The 19,496-nt window shown below is 38.2% G+C and overlaps 1 protein-coding gene and 1 long non-coding RNA gene across 2 annotated transcripts; one reads left to right on the forward strand and one right to left on the reverse strand.

The window, feature by feature from the left end:
• Positions 1–8,159: 8,159 nt before the first annotated feature.
• LOC110981896 (uncharacterized) lies at positions 8,160–16,816 on the forward strand. The gene is made up of 4 exons (XR_015426432.1): positions 8,160–11,247; positions 11,606–11,945; positions 12,899–13,045; positions 15,331–16,816. It is a non-coding gene; the product is annotated as an uncharacterized LOC110981896 (long non-coding RNA).
• Positions 16,817–18,253: 1,437 nt separating this feature from the next.
• Positions 18,254–19,003, reverse strand: LOC147798183 (uncharacterized). The gene is made up of 2 exons (XM_087141204.1): positions 18,929–19,003; positions 18,254–18,793 (listed from the first exon to the last, which is right to left on the reverse strand). Exons 1-2 carry the CDS (start codon positions 19,001–19,003, stop codon positions 18,254–18,256), a joined length of 615 nt encoding a protein of 204 aa, XP_086997330.1.
• Positions 19,004–19,496: the final 493 nt, after the last annotated feature.

A 19,496-nucleotide genomic window follows, 5' to 3' on the forward strand; every position in this document is an offset into this window, starting at 1 on the left:
TTTTTTGTTTTTCATTTTTTTCTTGTTTGTCTCGTGTGTGTGTGTTTTTTTGTTTTTTTTGTTTTTTTTTTAGAGTCTGGCTATTGGCTCGGGCTGGTCTGGTTTGAATGTACTTTTTCAGGCTTGTCTTCTTTCTTTTCTGTCTATCCTTTCTTTCTGGTCTCCTTTTCCTCCTCTCTCCCTATCTCAACTAACCCACTAAAGGCACCTTTCCCTATGCACGTCAACACTTGCCCCAAGCATTGCATATCCGTCAGAATTGCTCCCGGGGCAATTTTTGCGGCCATATGCAATGCACAAGTGTGTTTTGTTAATTGAGTAGATTTTTGAGTCTTTGAATTTGAAATGCAAGAATACACTGTGTAAGCAATGCGCCCAAAAATGTACATAGGGAAAGGTGCCTTTACCCTGTTCTAACCCTACTAATCCTAACCCCACTAACCTTATTCTTTATCTTGGCTTCCTCTTCTATCTGCAGCTTTTTCTCTCTGGTTCTTAAGTCGGTCGGTCGTCTTGGCTAGATTTGTATTGGTTTGGTCTTTTGGTAAGGTCGTTTTGTAGCTTTTTAGGCTTTGTGTTTGTCATGCATCTGTGTTGTTCGTTTCAGTCTTGTCTTGGTTCATATGTCATGTTAGTCTTTGTTTTTCTGTCTGTTCTTTTTTGTGTTTTATTTCTTTGTTTTTTGTCTTGCGTTTGTGTTGTCTTGTTTTTATAATGTTTATTCATTTTTCTGTGTCTTTTTTGTATTTGTTTGTGTTTTGTTACTGTTTGTCTAATGTTTATTGACAGGGCCCATGTATTTGTTTTGTATGTCCTGTCTCATGTTTCTTTTGTATCTTTTTGTGTTTAATGTCTTTTTTGTGTGTGTATTTTCTTTGTTTGTCTTAGTTGTTTGTTACCTGTCACCTGTGCTATTGTTTGTTTCGTCTGAATTGTTTCGTGTATGTCTGCTTTTTGTTTGTATTTTTCTGTCCGGTATTTTGGAGCGTTTCTTTTTGTTTTCCTTCATGTTGGTCTTTGTTCCTTGTTGTTTGCCTTGTTGCTTCATGTTTGTGTTTGTATTTGTTTTTTTGTTTAATGTCTTGATCCTTTGTATTTTCATTGTCTCAGTTGTTTGTTACCTGCACCTGTTTTATCCTTCCTTCCTTCCTTTCGTCCTTTCTTTTGTCCTTTTGTCTTATCTTTCTTTCGTGCTTTCTTTTTTTCGTCCTTTTTTTCTTTCTTTCTCTTGTCCTTTCTTTCTTTCTTTCGTGCTTTTTTTCTTTCTTTCTCTTGTCCTTTCTTTCTTTCGTCCTTTCTTTCTTTATCTTGTCCTTTCTTCCTTCCTTTCTTCCTTTCTTCCTTTGTTCCTTTCTTTCTTTCTTCCTTTCTTCCTTTCTTCCTATCTTCCTTTCTTCCTTTCTTTCTTTCTTTCTTCCTTTCTTCCTTTCTTCCTTTCTTCCTTTCGTCCTTTTGTCCTTTCGTCCTTTCTTCCTTTCTTCCTTTCTTCCTTTCTTCCTTTCTTTCTTTCTTTCTTTCTTCCTTTCTTTCTTTCTTGCTTTCTTTCTTTCTTCCTATCTTCCTTTCTTCGTTTTTTTCTTCCTTTCTGTCTTCCTTTTGTCCTTTCTTCCTTTCTTTCTTTCCTCCTTTCTTCCTTTCTCCCTTTCTTCCTTTCTTCCTTTCTTCCTTTCTTCCTTTCTTCCTTTCTTCCTTTCTTTCTTTCTTCCTTTCTTCCTTTCTTCCTTTCTTCCTTTCTTCCTTTCTTCCTTTCTTCCTTTCTTCCTTTCTTCCTTTCTTCCTTTCTTCCTTTCTCCCTTTCTCCCTTTCTCCCTTTCTCCCTTTCTCCCTTTCTTCCTTTCTCCCTTTCTTCCTTTCTTCCTTTCTTCCTTTCTTCCTTTCTCCCTTTCTCCCTTTCTCCCTTTCTTCCTTTCTTCCTTTCTTCCTTTCTTCCTTTCTTCCTTTCTTCCTTTCTTCCTTTCTTCCTTTCTTCCTTTCTGCCTTTCTGCCTTTCTGCCTTTCTGCCTTTCTGCCTTTCTGCCTTTCGTCCTTTCTTTCTTCCTTTCTTCCTTTCTTTCTTTCTTCCTTTTTCCTTTCTTCCTTTCTTCCTTTCTTTCTTTCTTCCTTTCTTCCTTTCTTCCTTTCTTCCTTCCTTTCTTCCTTTCTTCCTTTCTTCCTTTCTTTCTTTCTTCCTTTTTCCTTTCTTCCTTTCTTCCTTTCTTCCTTTCTTTCTTTCGTCCTTTCGTCCTTTCGTCCTTTCGTCCTTTCTTCTTTTCGTCCTTTCGTCCTTTCGTCCTTTCGTCCTTTCGTCCTTTCGTCCTTTCGTCCTTTCGTCCCTTCGTCGTTCATCCTTTTTTCTTTCTTCGTCCTTTCTTTCTATCTTCGTCCTTTCTTTCGTCCTCTCTTTCTTTATTACTTTCTTTCTTTCTTCCTTTCCTTTCTTTCCTTCTTTCAACCTTTCTTTCTTTCTTTCTTTCATTCTTTCTTTCTTTAGTCCTTTCTTTCGTCCTTTCTTTCTTTTGTCCGTCTGTTTTTTGTTTGTATTTTTTCTGTCTGGTGTTTTCCAGTGTTTGTTTTTGTTTTCCTTCATGTTGGTCTTTGTTTCTTGTTGTTTGCCTTGTTGTTTCATGTTTGTTTTTGTATCTGTTTGTGTTTTTTTGTGTTTAATGTCTTTTTCCTTTGTAGTTTCTTTGTCTTAGTTGTTTGTTACCTGTCACCTGTGTTATTGTTTGTTTCTTTTGTCTGAATTGTTTCATGTATGTCTGTTTTTTGTTTGTATTTTTTCTGGAGTTGGAGTTTTTGTTTTTGGTTTCCTTCATGTTGGTCTTTGTTGCTTGTTGTTTGCCTTGTTGTTTCATGTTGTATCTGTTTGTGTTTTTGTGTTTAATGTCTCATTGCTTTTTTCTTTTTTTGTTCTTAGTTGTTTAGTCTTGTAGGGTGGGTAGCAGGGTAGTGCTTTCTTTAATACCCCAGGGGAGTGGTTGTCCCTGCCCGTGCGAGACCCAAGTCCTGTTTTTATGGGCTTGTTATAGGTAGGATTTACCTTTCTTGTCTGTCTTGTTCTCTCTGTATCACCCAGTTGTCTTGTAGGAATGGGTAGCAGGGTAGCAAGTTCTTTAGTACCCCAGGGGAGTGGTCATCCCTGCCCATGTGAGACCAATGTCTTGTCCTATGTTGTTTGTCTTTGTCCTGTTTTGTCGTAAGTCTTTTGTTTGTACTGTTATTGTCTTGTCTCCTTGTCCCCTTCGTCCTCGTCTTGTATTCGTGTGTTTTTGTCTTGTTCTGTATGTAGTCTCTTGTTTTGGACTGTTTCTTTGTCTTATCCTGTTTGTCCTGTCTTGTTCCCTTTATTCCCCTCTTGTCTCATGTTGTCTTGTGTCGTCTCTTGTCATTGTCTCTTTTGTTTATTTTGTCCTGCCTTTGTCCTTTTTGTCTCTTAGGTGTTTGTCTGGTCTTTTGTTTATCTTGTCCTGTCCTGTCATACTTTTGTCTTGTGTGAGTCTTGTCATGTCCTAGTTGCTAGCTTTTGGCTTTTTTTGTTTTTCATTTTTTTCTTGTTTGTCTCGTGTGTGTGTATTTTTTTTTTTTTTTTTTTAGAGTCTGGCTATTGGCTCGGGCTGGTCTGGTTTGAATGTACTTTTTCAGGCTTGTCTTCTTTCTTTTCTGTCTATCCTTTCTTTCTGGTCTCCTTTTCCTCCTCTCTCCCTGTCTCAACTAACCCACTAAAGGCACCTTTCCCTATGCACGTCAACACTTGCCCCAAGCATTGCATATCCGTCAGAATTGCTCCCGGGGCAATTTTTGCGGCCATATGCAATGCACAAGTGTGTTTTGTTAATTGAGTAGATTTTTGAGTCTTTGAATTTGAAATGCAAGAATACACTGTGTAAGCAATGCGCCCAAAAATGTACATAGGGAAAGGTGCCTTTACCCTGTTCTAACCCTACTAATCCTAACCCCACTAACCTTATTCTTTATCTTGGCTTCCTCTTCTATCTGCAGCTTTTTCTCTCTGGTTCTTAAGTCGGTCGGTCGTCTTGGCTAGATTTGTATTGGTTTGGTCTTTTGGTAAGGTCGTTTTGTAGCTTTTTAGGCTTTGTAATTGTCATGCGTCTGTGTTGTTTGTTTGAGTCTTGTCTTGGTTCATATGTCATGTTAGTCTTTGTTTTTCTGTCTGTTCTTTTTTGTGTGTTTATTTCTTTGTTTTTTGTCTTGCGTTTGTGTTGTCTTGTTTTTATAATGTTTATTCATTTTTCTGTGTCTTTTTTGTATTTGTTTGTGTTTTGTTACTGTTTGTCTAATGTTTATTGACAGGGCCCATGTATTTTTTTTTGGATGTCCTGTCTCATGGTTCTTTTGTTTCTTTTTGTGTTTTTTTTTTTTTTTGTGTGTGTTTTTTCTTTGTTTGTCTTAGTTGTTTGTTACCTGTCACCTGTGCTATTGTTTGTTTCGTCTGAATTGTTTCGTGTATGTCTGCTTTTTGTTTGTATTTTTCTGTCCGGTATTTTGGAGTGTTTCTTTTTGTTTTCCTTCATGTTGGTCTTTGTTCCTTGTTGTTTGCCTTGTTGCTTCATGTTTGTGTTTGTATTTGTTTTTTTGTTTAATGTCTTGATCCTTTGTATTTTCATTGTCTCAGTTGTTTGTTACCTGCACCTGTTTTATCCTTCCTTTCGTCCTTTCTTTTGTCCTTTTGTCTTATCTTTCTTTCGTGCTTTCTTTTTTCGTCCTTTTTTTCTTTCTTTCTCTTGTCCTTTCTTTCTTTCTTTCGTGCTTTTTTTCTTTCTTTCTCTTTTCCTTTCTTTCTTCCTTTCTTCCTTTCTTCCTTTCTTCCTTTCTTTCTTTCTTCCTTTCTTCCTTTCTTCCTTTCTTCCTTTCTTCCTTTCTTCCTTCCTTCCTTTTTTCCTTTCGTCCTTTCGTCCTTTCGTCCTTTCGTCCTTTCGTCCTTTCGTCCTTTCGTCCTTTCGTCCTTTCGTCCTTTCGTCCTTTCGTCCTTTCGTCCTTTCGTCCTTTCGTCCTTTCGTCCTTTCGTCCCTTCGTCGTTCATCCTTTTTTTCTTTCTTCGTCCTTTCTTTCCTCCTTTCTTTCTTTCTTTCTTTCTTTCTTTCCTTTCTTTCCTTTCTTTCATCCTTTCTTTCTTTCTTTCATATTTTCTTTCTCTCTTTCTTTCTTCCTTTCATTCTTTCTTTTTTTAGTCCTTTCTTTCGTCCTTTCTTTGTTTTGTCCGTCTGTTTTTTGTTTGTATTTTTTCTGTCTGGTGTTTTCCAGTGTTTGTTTTTGTTTTCCTTCATGTTGGTCTTTGTTTCTTGTTGTTTGCCTTGTTGTTTCATGTTTGTTTTTGTATCTGTTTGTGTTTTTTGTGTTTGATGTCTTTTTCCTTTGTAGTTTCTTTGTCTTAGTTGTTTGTTACCTGTCACCTGTGTTATTGTTTGTTTCTTTTGTCTGAATTGTTTCATGTATGTCTGTTTTTTGTTTGTATTTTTTCTGGAGTTGGAGTGTTTGTTTTTGGTTTCCTTCATGTTGGTCTTTGTTGCTTGTTGTTTGCCTTGTTGTTTCATGTTGTATCTGTTTGTGTTTTTGTGTTTAATGTCTCATTGCTTTTTTTTTTTTTTTGTTCTTAGTTGTTTAGTCTTGTAGGGTGGGTAGCAGGGTAGTGCTTTCTTTAATACCCCAGGGGAGTGGTTGTCCCTGCCCGTGCGAGACCCAAGTCCTGTTTTTATGGGCTTGTTATAGGTAGGATTTACCTTTCTTGTCTGTCTTGTTCTCTCTGTATCACCCAGTTGTCTTGTAGGGATGGGTAGCAGGGTAGCAAGTTCTTTAGTACCCCAGGGGAGTGGTCATCCCTGCCCATGTGAGACCAATGTCTTGTCCTATGTTGTTTGTCTTTGTCCTGTTTTGTCGTAAGTCTTTTGTTTGTACTGTTATTGTCTTGTCTCCTTGTCCCCTTCGTCCTCATCTTGTATTCGTGTGTTTTTGTCTTGTTCTGTATGTAGTCTCTTGTTTTGGACTGTTTCTTTGTCTTATCCTGTTTGTCCTGTCTTGTTCCCTTTATTCCCCTCTTGTCTCATGTTGTCTTGTGTCGTCTCTTGTCATTGTCTCTTTTGTTTATCTTGTCCTGTCTTTGTCCTTTTTGTCTCTTAGGTGTTTGTCTGGTCTTTTGTTTATCTTGTCCTGTCCTGTCATACTTTTGTCTTGTGTGAGTCTTGTCATGTCCTAGTTGCTAGCTTTTGGCTTTTTTTATTTTTCATTTTTTTCTTGTTTGTCTCGTGTGTGTGTATTTTTTTTTTTTTTTTTTTTTTAGAGTCTGGCTATTGGCTCGGGCTGGTCTGGTTTGAATGTACTTTTTCAGGCTTGTCTTCTTTCTTTTCTGTCTATCCTTTCTTTCTGGTCTCCTTTTCCTCCTCTCTCCCTGTCTCAACTAACCCACTAAAGGCACCTTTCCCTATGCACGTCAACACTTGCCCCAAGCATTGCATATCCGTCAGAATTGCTCCCGGGGCAATTTTTGCGGCCATATGCAATGCACAAGTGTGTTTTGTTAATTGAGTAGATTTTTGAGTCTTTGAATTTGAAATGCAAGAATACACTGTGTAAGCAATGCGCCCAAAAATGTACATAGGGAAAGGTGCCTTTACCCTGTTCTAACCCTACTAATCCTAACCCCACTAACCTTATTCTTTATCTTGGCTTCCTCTTCTATCTGCAGCTTTTTCTCTCTGGTTCTTAAGTCGGTCGGTCGTCTTGGCTAGATTTGTATTGGTTTGGTCTTTTGGTAAGGTCGTTTTGTAGCTTTTTAGGCTTTGTGTTTGTCATGCATCTGTGTTGTTCGTTTCAGTCTTGTCTTGGTTCATATGTCATGTTAGTCTTTGTTTTTCTGTCTGTTCTTTTTTGTGTTTTATTTCTTTGTTTTTTGTCTTGCGTTTGTGTTGTTTTGTTTTTATAATGTTTATTCATTTTTCTGTGTCTTTTTTGTATTTGTTTGTGTTTTGTTACTGTTTGTCTAATGTTTATTGCCAGGGCCCATGTATTTGTTTTGTATGTGCTGTCTCATGTTTCTTTTTGTATCTTTTTGTGTTTAATGTCTTGTTTCTTTGTGTGGTTTTCTTTCTGTTTGTCTTAGTTGTTTGTTTCCTCTCACCTGTGTTATTGTTTGTTTGTTTGTTTCCTCTGAATTGTTTTGTGTATGTCTGTTTTGTGTATGTCTACTTTTTTGTTTGTATTTTTTCTGTCCGGTGTTTTGGAGTGTTTGTTTTTTCCTTCATGTTGGTCTTTGTTGCTAGTTGTTTGCCATGTTGTGTCATGTTTGTTTTTTTATCTGTTTGTGTTTTTTGTGTTACTGTTTGTTTGTTTGTTTCATCTGATTTCTTTTGTGTATGTCCGTTTTTTTGTTTGTTTCGTCTGAATTGTTTTCTGTATGTCTGTTTTTTTGTTTGTATTTCTTTCTGTCCGGTGTTTTGGGGTGTTTGTTAGACCAATGTCCGTGTGCTGGGTGATGTTGGGTGATGCAGAATGAGTTAGGTCTTTTACTTTCTGCAGTCTAGTTTCTCTCCTACTTGCTCATGGTTGTCTTGTTAGTTTTTCTGTTGATTTTATCCCTCTAGTCTGTCAGGCTCTTGGTCTCTTCTCTTTATCTAGCCCCTGCTTTGCCATTTCCTTTTCCATTTCCTTTCACATCCCTTTCCCCACCTTGCTAACCCTAACATCGCTAAACTAATCCTCCCAAAGGGGTCATTCATTTATCTTACCATTTTCAAGAGTCTCGTATAGCTCTGTCCCCTTCCTAGCATGTGTACAAATAATGAAATTGAAAGCAATGGTTATTTTTCTGCTTGATATTGCCCAAATTTGCAATCCCTCCCAGCGCAAAAGTTTGATGCTCTTGATAATGGTAAAAAAATTGATGACTCTTTTACCCAGCCCCACTTACGACTTCAGTAGGCACAGGACATGTTTTCAGTGTTGATTCCATGGTGAAATGATGCTGAAATGACATCACAGTGTCATTTTGTCATTTAAACAATATTGGGACAATGTCCTGTGCCCGCTGGGCCAACCCCTCTTACTTGAAACCCTCCTAATCCTAACATACCTAACCTAATCCTCCCTAAGGGCCCTTCTATTTTTCTCACCATTTCCCTGAGTGTATATGGCTTCCATTCCCTCCTGCAGCGCATACAGTGTGAACAGATAAAAATTTACTTTGCACCAAATACTTTCCAAATTTTTGAAACTTCAAAGGATCGATATGGACATACATGTAGGTGCAGTGCGCAACCCTTTTAAAAAAAGATATTTTTGTTCCACAAATTGGTGAGATACTGTATATGAACGACTGCTTACCCAGTGGGCACAGGACATTTTTCCAATGTTGATTCAAAACTGAAATGGTTCTGGAATGACGTCACAGTGTCATTTCAGTACTGAAACAATGTTGGAACAACGTCGTGTACCTTCTTCTCTAGTCTGTCTCTTACGTCTTTTTTTCCCTTCTTTTCTTCTTTTCTTTCCCTCAACTCCTTACCCTGCTTATCCCAACACACTTATCAGAAGGGGCCATTCATTTTCCTTCCTTGGTTTAATTTCTTTATGTGTAAAGCGTCCCTCTCCTATCACTGCACGTACAGCTTGAAAAAGACAAGAAGTTACTCAGATACTTTCAAATCTTTGGAATGTGTGCCTGTACCTAGCCCCCAATCAAAGTAAAAGGTGTTTGCAATTTTGATTATGGAGAGGAAAAGGATGACTCCTCACCCATACCCCACTACCTCACCTGTGGGCACAGGACATTTTTTCAAAGTTGGACCAATGCTGAAATGATCCTGAAATGACGTCACAGTGTCATTTTGGCATTGAAACAATGTTGGAACAGTGTTGCATGCCTTCTTAACCAAAGCCCTTCTAACATGTTCTCCTCTTTGCCTCCTCGTAGGGCAACTCTTGCTTATGTCATGTCCTCTTGTCCATCTTTCATGTCTGGCTTTTTCTTGGTCATATTTCCTGTTTCATGGAGTATTTTGTGTCTGGATTTGGTCTGGTTTGATAGCATAATGTACGTTGCTGTGTGACACGATTACGCAAAATGAGTCATTTGTCATGATTGTTTTTTAGATATGCCCAAAATGAATAATCTAACACTAAGTGTCCATCTTTCCAAATGCTCAACCTTGATTTACATACTTGTAAATCACCAATTTCAATAGGATTTAAATCAAATGTAGTTTGATTGATTTCAGCGACATAGAATTTGAAAATGGTAAAGTTACTGGTATGTATTGCTGTTTCAACTGATTTATAATTTTGTTCTCTTTGTCAAGGGACAGAAATACACAACTCTTTATTATTAATGCACAAGACAGACAATACATATACATGTAAGATATACACAAGGCCAGCAGCAAATGCCGGGAGATGAAAAGTTGACTTAATAACTGACCTAAGAGCCTCGATTTCCTATGCTACTGACCATACAAAAACACATTTAAAATAAATATATCTAAATGTACATGTTAAAAAAGGTTTAATCATTCCAGTACATAAAGAAATAAAACAAATAATAAAATGAAGTAGCAGAAATAAAATGAATAAAGTAAAACCATCAAGACTAATGAAATTAGATAAAAATGAAACAGGATGAAATAATTATTTATAGGCTAAGATCAGAATAGAAAAAAGTGGAGAATTCTGAAGGAAGAATTAAGAAAAGAATTAGGTGGGTTATAAAAGGCATTAAGGCTGCAATAAAGCTTTTTGGAATCAATCGATATTATGATATAGGACTCTGCCGAGTCCTTAAATTTAAATATGAGTGCAAGTGTGTATGTAACAAGCAATTTAGGTTGACAGCTTTTTTGTTAAATTTCTGACACTTGCATTGCCTTGATTTTGTCTTTGGATTAAGTGTAGGAATTAAATGATTTTCACTCGTGATTTCATGTCACTTCGAAGTGTTTAATTCGGAAAGTAAAAAGCCTTGGTTAAATCAACTTTTTTCTCCATTTTATGTTCCTGAGAAATGTCAGTCGTTATATGCAGTGAACCAAAACCAGTATGAAATATTCTTTGAATTAATAATCTATTTATCACTAGGAGCTTGATCTTCAGCAAACCCAATACATGTTGCAGATTTTAAAACTTGGGTCTGGTTAAATATATGTACATGTATAGACCCGTTGAGGGTAAATAACCATAAGCATGCTTTATTAGTTGTTTATCTCGGGTTAACTTCTCTAGACCAAATTTTACTGATGAGACAGCTTCGTATAAAGAGAGCCTTGTTAAATACCAAATCCTGTGTTAGTAGAAAATCATTTTCTATTAATTAAAGCAGCGCCAAGAAAACGTACCTCATTGACAGAATTTAGACCATAACTATGAACGTGGTATTTTACCCTGGGCTGTAACTAGGCTACAGGTACTAAAAGCTATTAAAGTACTAGCTTAAATGGTAAATGTATGTGGGCTTAGTCATCGTGAAAAGCTTAAGATCATGGCTATTAATACGAGCATTTGGAAAGGGTCAACAGATTTTGTGCATTGTGGTGGCCAATGCGTTGCAAACTGGGCGGCACACTATTGTGAATCACCCCTATTGCTTGTGTGTGATTCCAATTACATAACTGAATTTAATCTTCTCAATTGAAATCAAATGTATTGAATTTGGTAACAAATGAAAGAAAAGCTTAAGGTCATGCACACATACAGCTAAATTGGCTTACTTTGTAATCGATAATCAGGCCAACTTACTTGTAAATGGAAAAAAAATCACCAAAAGTATATCCTGATCTTCACCAGGTCATAGTAACTACAGCTTTTAAATTGAAGTTGACGCTGCATAGTTTTCAAATGTATAAAAAAGTCAATAAATTGAGCAGTGTCAACAAGGAACTCATTTTGATTGATCGTGTCACACGTTTCTTATTTTTTTGTTTTTGTCAGATTCATATTAGATCGGCATGGAGAGAATCCTAATTTTAACAGCTTTGCTGCATTTACTGTGTGAAAATCGGCCTTGTCTGAATCCCCTTCACCATGGAGCAAGAGAGCAACATAGCATCAATTGATGTCAGTGTCTCCAGAAAGCAGAATGACACATTGTGGCTGGTGTACCATTCACCTGGGGGACATTATACGCTGCCCCTACAGCATCTGTGATGAAGAGCATCCCAAGAACTCCATAACCTGATCCTCACATCGAGGGACAAAGGATACAAGATTAGCCAAGTTGACTAAACATCCTAGACCCACAACCAGACCAGAGGGTCTCCTATACCCAAGGTCAGATTAGGGCCACTAGTTCTATCACCCTGCCCTATGGGTGCACTGAACCAATTCAAGCTCCATCGAAAATAGTGTAAAATCAACCAAAATTGGAGCCCCATGGCAGGCAACTGAAGTCCCTGAGGCCTCTCAAACAAAAAACAATGTGTTGCTTGGTCCTTCAGATTTCATTTGATTTTCAATTTTTAGTAGATTAACCAATGAATTTTTTAATTATTAGCCCAAAACAAACTCCCCCCCCAAAACGTGAATGTTGCCAAGCCCTCCCAACGGCCATTTTTCAAATGACATCCCTCACCTTCCTGGGGCTCTTCTGACTAATTTTCAATCCCATTTTTGTCTGCTTTGCCCCCAGATGGGTGCCCCTGAATCTACAGAGATGATCCTGGACCATACTGACACAATTTCACCACTTCTTGGCCCAAACAGACCCCTCTTTTCGAAACAATCTCTGGGGGTACTTTTTGTGCGGCTCGGCCTGGCGGAGAATTTTCCTTGAATTGGGACACTGCACCCCTATATAGCCTATGGGTCACCTTTACCCTTGGCAACCTACCTACCTCACCAGCATTGCCACCCAATCTGCACTTTGCCTGCAGAGTGACATCCTTCAAGCCTCCACACTGCATCACAGTCAGGATCAAGCAAAAGTCCTCCAGAGCTACGACAGGCTGTGCTGCCCAAAACATAATCAGGTTCTCTCCAGAACCTCACAAATTCACAAAAGAGATATGTATCTGCAGTGCTGTTACTGCAAACATTAGATATTGCCTGGCCCTGACCGTAATTAACAATTCAAATCCCCTAAGAGTGGGCCTGAAGCTTAAATTTCTCATATGTGGTCAGCAGATTGTTTATGTGGAAATCATTCCCATAAATCTTTTTTTTTTGCATTTGATATCTTATACTCCTTTCTTTATATATATATATTGATTGTGTGGGAAACATGTCATTTGTTGCAGTGTGCAAACTACAGAACGCACTCAACTCATTGCTTTTGCCCGAGTGTTGGTCACTTTGTAAAACAAAGATACAGGTTGACTTGAAGAGTTAATTAATGACATTTCACAGAAGTATTCTATCCTAAATTTTCCGCGATGAATTTACACAGAAATATGAAAAGTTAAAGTTCCAGCAAATTTGATGTGTAAGCATTGGGAACAACATACCTTGAGGGCCACTTTCACTTTTAATAAGATCACACAAATTACATCCCCCAAATATCCTTAATTTCAAGATAATTGGAGCATGGAAGGAAAGCAAAACAGCACAACTCGACCTGTATTGATGTTCCATTTTCCTCAATGGTTTGAGCAAATCTAGACAAACAATGGACAGTCGGTGTCTGACAATGAACTCCATGAAAATTATTTTTATCAGTGATGTTATGGGTATTGCTAAATCTAACAGGGAATTTCTCCAAATCAAAGAAAGTGGTAGGAATCATCACAGAATCATCTATGAAGGTGAAGAAACCATTTCCTGCTCCTGGGAGACATGATCTCAAAGTAACGATGGGTACAAAGTAGTTGCAGTGATCGTTCAGTGAAATTTAAGGTGGCAGTTTCAAGTTCGCAAGCATAACAGTTTGGTTTAATGTGAAAGTTAGTAGTTGGTGTAAGTTCTTCAATTCTTTATTTTTCTGTAGAAACGATGCAGTTGACATCAGCCGACATCATCAGATGAACGTACTGCATCACCTGAGTTGTGATGTAGATGAAGGAAATGAAGACTCAAGATTCCTAATGTAAGCCTATTCCTGGCAGTCTCTAGTGTTTGGTCAAGCACTTAAAAGGTACGTGTACGTTTACCTACATTCTGAAAACAGATTGAATATGCACATGTCTTTCGTCGTATATGGATTGCTAGGATTTGGGAATCATGACTCCCTCCCTACGGTAAGAATAAATGATAGAGATCTGAGATCTTTTAATGACAACAGCACTCATAATTATACATGGGGCCTACTTTACAATTTACCTGGTCAAGAACTTACTTAATGCTGGCGATAGAGAAGTATCCACATTGATCAATTCAGTGACTAGAATGAGAAGCCATTACCAGGAGCATCAAAAGCAAATAATCATCGACATCCATAGATCTGCAGCCCCACATCAGGTTGTAGAATATTAAATTACAAACAGTCAGTAAAACTTAGTTTTGTATTTACAATAAATGGTTTAAGACATTAAAAATACGTGAAATTTTGAGCAGCTTATGCATGCAAAATGATATACACGTTAAAAAAATGGAAATTATTTTTAAAAAATGCAGGGAAAAGGGCATATTATATGATTTATTTAGTAAATAAAAAAATATATATTAGAATGAAAATAAGAGTGGAAACAAAAAAAAAAGAATATATTAATGTCTAAATGAATCTGTTCATGGATGTGAGTGGTTGCATTTAATAACTCTTCAACCAACAGAGTGTTGGGACTTGCCTAAGTTTTAAAACCTTGCCCGAGTGTGGAACAAGTCAAATTTACTTTGCCTTGCCTCAAAAACCCAATAATTTCAATTCAATTGTTGCAAATGGGAATTGAACCATTTCATCCGTAGGGGTTTTTAGGTTTAGATGCACTGACAAAAGTAAAAGGGAATTTGGGAATGATCATTCCTTTAAGTCCCACTGAGCCTAGCAGACAGGGAAAACATTCCACTTGGGCATGTTACGGTCACAAAACAATTTACACATGTACCTAAATGTACTTTTCCATTTATGAGACCTCAAAGGCCACAAGGTAAAAATGAAATGGAATGGAGAGTTCACTGGTGGGTCACATTCAAATTGGAGTTTCCACATTTGTACATGATCAGTTGTCCGTCTGACGCAGCATGTTTATCCTGTTAATATTCATTTTGAAATAGTTTTCATGGAAAGTAAGCAATGAGCTGTAAAATGTAATAATGTGTGTGATCTCTGTTCACTTTGAATCTTTTCTGTTCCCTACAAATTACCCCAAAGACAGGGTTTTCCATGTGAACACGTCAACTGCCATATAGTGTGGCGGGACCACTGACACCTTTTTGAGGCGGACCAGCAGACTGGCCTGATCGGAGATAGGATTGACTTGGCCTAACCCCACAAATATATTTATTTAACCTTACGCAAGAATGAGCGGCTATCCAAACGCAAGAAGAAATAATATCCTGACATCGATCAAGTGACGTTTATATGAAATACCATTTTTTGTTACATAAATGAATTAACAAAATAAACTTTTGTTAGGGTAGATTGTTTTTCTCGATAACTTAGTTACTCTAGACTTAGCTTTACTCATTAACGGCCTGACTTTAGGTCTATAGCCTATGTAATATTTCTGTCTGTCCATGCACGATATCCCACAGAACGGAATGTAGATAACAAATTAATTACAATGTTTGATTCCTTAATAGTTTTCATAAGAGACGAACTGACTCAATATTTTTTTGAGGGCGGGTATACCTATGATGAAATCTGCTGTATACCCGAAATTAGACATGACTTGAGTTGCAGGTAGACTCACAGAAGTCTTTTAAACAGTAACGTTACTTGTTAGCCCCATAAATACTGCTGATATGCTGGACAACCTGTTCTCATCAGTCTGTCCACCGTGGCAACCACACCCACAAAAACCAACACGTCACACTTTCTGAAACTTAAACCAAGTGGTAATTTCCCCCTAACAATACATGTAATAAACAGTTTGTTATCCACAGCACTGTCTAGTATTTCTGTATTTCAAAGTGAAATTGAGAGGACAAAATGGAACATCTGTATCGCTTGGCAGATTTCTTTCTAGGATTTGATGAAAACAAGTTGGCACATTTGTAAAGTATGCAAATTAGAATTAGACTGTGGATAAGTTGGCCTGAACATTTTTGCTATGCTGAAAATGCTTTTCCCCAAAAAAACACTTGGTTGAATTCTCAGACAGGTGACATTTTCTTGTCAAGGGGCAGGGGTAGTCTAGCATTATTAGCATTAATTATGGGACTAGTATTGCAGGTGGGATTTGTACTTGCCTTATTGGGAAAAGATCCTTAGAAGCGAATGGAATCATCACATTGTCGTTTGTTAAACCCCGGCTTTTGCAGGTCCTGTTTGCGATGCACGACTAGCCCCATAAGGATTGGATCGGGAGTGAGAGTCCTTGCCACACTAGTGGGGCTAATGCACGACAGGCAACGCACGGCGGGTGACAGAAAATAGCATGTTTGGAACTGGTAAATGGCAGAATTGGGACACAACAAAAAGCAAAAGGCAGACGACAGGCGACGGCAGATATGGAACTCCATAGAGACATGTGCTTGAGTATGCAACGGCTGCGTGGGATTCTGGTTTTAGTAGAGCTAAAACCAGTATACCATCATTGGAAAGAATCCAACAGCAGGCTGCCAGATTTTGTACCAACAACAACAGTAGGGTCGAGAGCTCCGTAACCAGTACCCTAAATAAGCTGGGTTGGGAAACTTTCCGGTCAAGAAGGAGAAACCAGAGACTTTGTGTGCTCGACTAGATGAAATACGGATTGGTTGATGTTAACCTAGTTTATCCAGCCTAACACCAGGAGAACTAGGGGGAATGATCAAAAATTTCTACAAATTCGTCATAAGTCTAAAGCATTCCAGGACTCATTTTTTGTTTCCCCTATAAAAGACTGGAACAATCTACCTGTTGTAAATAGTTCTTCACAGGATGTATTCAAATCCAAGCTAAAGCAGCACCGTTAAAATGATTTGGTCTAGTCATTCTACACGCTGTGCACTTCTCAGAAGTTAGCGAGGATGTGGACAGCATGCAGCCAATCACAACGCTGCACGCGCTGTCCACATGACTCACTGGGGGACTCCCCTAAATTGACTAATCTTTTAAACTAAACTTCATCGTACTTTCACTACAGTATTTCACCTATATTTATGCATTAAAAATACCAGTGAAAATATGTGTATTAATATTATGCCAAATATATCAAATCTCTGAGAACAATTTGATTGCTTTTCCTTCGTTTTACTCATTGTTTTTTTACGTTGTTTAGGTTTTGTAGAAACATTTTCAATTAATCTCCCTCCTTATAAGTTTAATAGCTTATTGATTATTCTTCCATATTAGATCCATTCCATAGTCTGTCACAGCTCGTACTTCTGCTCTTTTGAAAGCCTTTAATGTCCGCGCCTGGGAGGCGTTAAAACTTATCCGAGTGGGGTATGACAACAAGTTTAACAACCTGTGGATGGAGTCCCTTCTCATAAACATATCCCAAGTAATTACATCAACTTATTTTCTTGGTAAGTTGCTTTACTCACAAGTACTGCCACTGGCTATTCAACTACGGCCCATGCGGGCGTGGCACCACTCGCTGGCAACAGGTCTACCAGGAACTTGCCCCGCACGGTGCACTTGCACTTTTATACCCAGACATCGATGACAATTCATTAAAGGTACTCTATCATATGTGCATTATGCTCAAATTGTGAAGACAGGTACCTAAGGCAAACTGCCAATGAGAATTTTTAAAAAATGCATCTTTAGAGGTGTCATTAGAAATGGCCTTCTTTCACTGCTATCTTCAAAACGATCACTTGCCAGAAAAAAAAAATTCAAAAGGAGTATTAATCAATCAGTCACTTTTTATGATGGACTGTATTTCTAAATATAATTGTGTTTGTCTGTTGAACTTGGGACAAGTCCATAAGTTATTCATTCATGATTTATTATTAAAATCTCAATAGCAGCCAAAGGCTGAATTGCAGAGATCTTTACATGCATACATTTGAAACGAAAGATTAAGTAAGAAATAAAATACAAAGAGGATGCAATAAAAAAACAAACCATAACAAAAGTATGGAATCGAGTTAAAAAAACAGGCAAAACATTGCCAATGACTTGTCGTCCAGCAACTGGATAAGATAGGACGTCACACTTTTCTTAAAAAGTTCTGTTCCACAGGACGGTACAGAAAATTGTACTGCTTTAGTAGTTGATATGTAGTCAAGACAGCAGAGATGAGACATTTATTCACTTCAGAAGTAGGTATAGACTTTGCAAGTGACTCGCACAGCTTTTGCCTTTATATCTGTAACATGTCTTACCCAAGTGTTTGGAGGGCATTATCACAGGAATCATATTCCAAGCCAAGGATAATCTTGCATGTTCTAGATTAACACACAGTGTATTAGTTATCTGTAATGATCTTGCTAGAAGTGAAATCATTGACAACAGCCAAAAGAAACTATAGGTATCAATAACAAAACAAGAAGACAAAGATGATCTTCTATTTTTACTCATTTATGTATGTAGGGCACTACATATGCAATGAATTCTGTGGGGAGATCTAAAGGCTGAGCTCTACACAAATGCAGATTTATTATTACTTAAATGGAGGTTTAATCTGAATACATCAGGGCATATTTGCAGATCTGGTGGCATTTAACAATCAATGCACACTCAGCTAGATGACTTGTTGTTGCCGTAAAATATATCATTGAGAAATGTTGATCTGAGTCATTATGCCTCCCTCTCAAAAAACGTGTCTACATGTAGGTGTAGTCACACCATCTTCAGTAGACCATACTTATAAATGGAAACAACTAGACAAACAATGGCTTGCCAACTCCTGACAAGTTGGTAAATGTGTCCTTGCTGTTGAGTACACTGCTTTAAGTTTGTATTTGCAAAGGTTTGACTCAAGAATCTCCATGGCACGTTTCGAAGGACAACTATATGTTGTGTGACCCTTTCCGGGTCCCTAAATCCAACTATAGTAGCTTAAGGCTGACAAATCAAACTGTTGGTGTGCTAGAATAGCTTTTGAATGATTTATGCAAGAGACCTATCAGAGGTAGTTACATCTAAAAATACTCCTTGGGCAGGGAAAAAATCCAAAATTCATTTACATCTCCCCGGTGCAATCTCATCTTTGAAATTAAATATTCCTGTTCATTAAAGTACAGGACAAGGGTAAACTTAAAATATATAGTTTAATATTGTTGTGAGTAAAGCGGTTCTTTCATTTCAAGGCTAGATTGAGTGTTCAGACTGAATGTCCATACTACCAAGGCAATAGTAAAACCCATCTGGCCGGGGAGGGTCCATCACGGAGCACAGGTGGATGGTATCTATGGGTTGTACACCAATAAATGCTTGTGAGAATTGTTGGTAATGATCAAGGCGTATGGGTGTGTTGTCAAACGCATCAGTTGCCCTCCAATCCACCTTTAGGAGAGTTATATGGGGGCTGAATTTGGGACGATTGCCCGCTAAATTGATTCCTGCCTCAGCCAACCCCACCTGTAGCATCTGGGAGAGTTTAGCCAGAGCCGGGGAATCCTCTGGAGCAGAGTACAGGATGCGGCCGTGAAATTGGTCCAACCCTTGAAACCTGAGCATGGTGACAAGGGAGAGGAGGCTGGAGATGTCTCCCTGGAGCACCTTGAGGACTTGGATGGCCTTGGACATATCCTCCTGGCCGTCCAGGCCCGTTGTGCACAGTGTGAGGTGGAGACGGGCAGTGTCAGTGCGCCAGTTCTCCAGACGTGGCTCCTCATCACAGACTGCATTCTGGATGCGTTAGACACACCTACGGATGACGGGATCGGTGATGCGGATAGCAAAGAAGTAATTGGGGCTGCGTGAAGGTCGCTGCTTCCTCTCTGTTTGTAGTGTAGCATGTTCTTGCTGTGATTCTTCTGTTACTTCCATTCGCTCCTCATTCTCCACTGCATCACATGCCTCCTTCTCCTCAGTGTTCTGGTTCTCTTTTTTGAACATCTCCACAGTGTCCAGAATTGATTTCTGGGCAGTGCTGTAGTTGAGCCAGACCTTCTGGTTGCACTTGCACCACACAGCAATAGTCTCCATCTTTTGGTAACTCCTCAACTTTAAATTCTCCCTCACCCACAAATATTGCACGGAGGGCCTCCAGTTCACTAGACAGATCCTCTGAGAAATGAGAATAAGGGTCCAGAGCCATGATCTGGGATTAATTGCAAGGAATGAAGACATATGCTGTAAAAATGACACTGTATTAATACTTGAATTTGTTAATAAATACTAGAAATCATGGGTGTATGCTGGAATGTCATCCAAGAGTGTTCCACATGTACCATCTGTGAGCTGCCTTGCCTTGTTTCTTGACAATTTTAATGTCATTACTTGCCAGCACTAGTCAGAAGCTGCATATTGTATTTTCATAATAAAAGAAAATTAATATTTATTAACATGTCATCACACAGATGTTCAGGAATTAATAGCTGAAAATTCA

This window comes from Acanthaster planci, linkage group LG09, assembly GCF_054643075.1.
Source record: "Acanthaster planci isolate LZ-2023a linkage group LG09, COTS_SCS, whole genome shotgun sequence".
NCBI classification, from domain to species: Eukaryota; Metazoa; Echinodermata; class Asteroidea; order Valvatida; family Acanthasteridae; genus Acanthaster; species Acanthaster planci.

Excerpts from the sequence above, each read along its gene's own strand:
- LOC147798183 (XM_087141204.1), bottom strand. The coding sequence starts at position 19,003 with ATGTTCAAAAAAGAGAACCAGAACACTGAGGAGAAGGAGGCATGTGAT. Across the intron at positions 18,794-18,928 it reads AGAATGAGGAGCGAATGGAA|AATGCAGTCTGTGATGAGGA; the intron begins GTAACAGAAGAA and ends TAACGCATCCAG.